General features: G+C 37.6%; 1 protein-coding gene across 1 annotated transcript; it reads left to right on the top strand.

Annotated features, from left to right (window-relative positions):
- Positions 1-124: 124 nt before the first annotated feature.
- Positions 125-1,171, top strand: LOC103523073 (the record flags this gene model as incomplete). Its single annotated transcript, XM_008488147.1, has 1 exon — positions 125-1,171. A coding segment is annotated over exon 1 (1,047 nt), but the record flags the coding sequence as incomplete, so codon positions are not given.
- Positions 1,172-1,206: the final 35 nt, after the last annotated feature.

Below are 1,206 nucleotides of genomic sequence, written 5' to 3'. Positions count from 1 at the left end.
GTGTTCCCATGAACCAGAAACCTTCAGTGTTCCCATGAACCAGAAGCCTTCCAGTGTTCCCATGAACCAAATCTCTACACCCTTGTGTTAGTCTTGAAAAACCGCAACCCATTGTCCCCACAAGATGGACAAGAAACTTCTCCTGTCAAAAAAGGAGCGTCTCCTGAAGTACATTGAAGATGGTGTCAGACTTGGTAGAGACACAGAAGATGAGTTCAACATTGAAGCTTACATGATAAAATATCAATCCATGAAAAGTATTCTGCCACAACTGAATGAAATCTTTGATGAACTTTTGGAGCTGAGTAATTCTAAGAAGAATCAGATCCCTGATCAAAGTGTTGATTATAACCGCTTCCTCGACTTGCAAGGTGAAATTGAATTCTATCACAAGAAGTATGGTGCCACGGATAGAACTCCTACATCCACATTTCAAGCAGCCAAGGTAAAACTTCCTCCCATTGATATACCAGAATTTAATGGTGAACCAACTTCTTGGAAATTATTCAAAGAGTCCTTTGAAACTGTTATTCACCACAACAAAGAGCTAACATCCACTCAGAAAATACAATATCTTGTATCCAAGCTCCACGGCAAAGCAACAAGCATCTGTGCTGGAATAGATTGTTCGGGTGAAAACTATGATCTACTATGGAAGACCTTGATTGCCAGGTATGATGACAAGCGTAATTTAGCCACAATTTATTTCAACAAAATGATCTCTTTTAGAGCTAGACAAGCTGAAACACCCACCAAATTGTCAGAATTTGTAGATGAGTTCTGCTCCATAGTAGAATCCCTAAAGGCTCTAAAATTAGACAATTTAGAAGATTTCTTTCTACTCAATATTGCATTGTCAAAACTACCACCTGAGACCATCAAGGCATTTGAGACATCTATTGCTTCAAATAATGAAATCCCATCCTATTCAGATTTGAAAAAATTTGTAGCATCTCATAGCAAAATGTTAGAAAGATGTGAGCCTTCTCACAACTCCAAACCAAGTCTATCTAAACCTAAAACCTTCTTAGTTCATGAAGAAAAGGTCTTCAATCCAAAACCCAAGAATTTGTGCTTTTGTTGCAACAAAGAATATCATCCATTGTATAGATGCAACAAGTTCCTTGAATTAACACCTCATGATCGTTATAATGTTGTACGGAATGAAAAGGTTTGTTTGAATTGTCTTAGTCACAAACACACTGT

The sequence above is a fragment of the Diaphorina citri genome, unplaced genomic scaffold, assembly GCF_000475195.1.
Source record: "Diaphorina citri unplaced genomic scaffold, Diaci psyllid genome assembly version 1.1 scaffold14861, whole genome shotgun sequence".
Lineage (NCBI taxonomy): Eukaryota > Metazoa > Arthropoda > Insecta > Hemiptera > Psyllidae > Diaphorina > Diaphorina citri.
The sequence above is the reverse complement of the archived record's forward strand: the minus strand, read 5'-3'. Positions and strand labels throughout refer to the sequence as shown.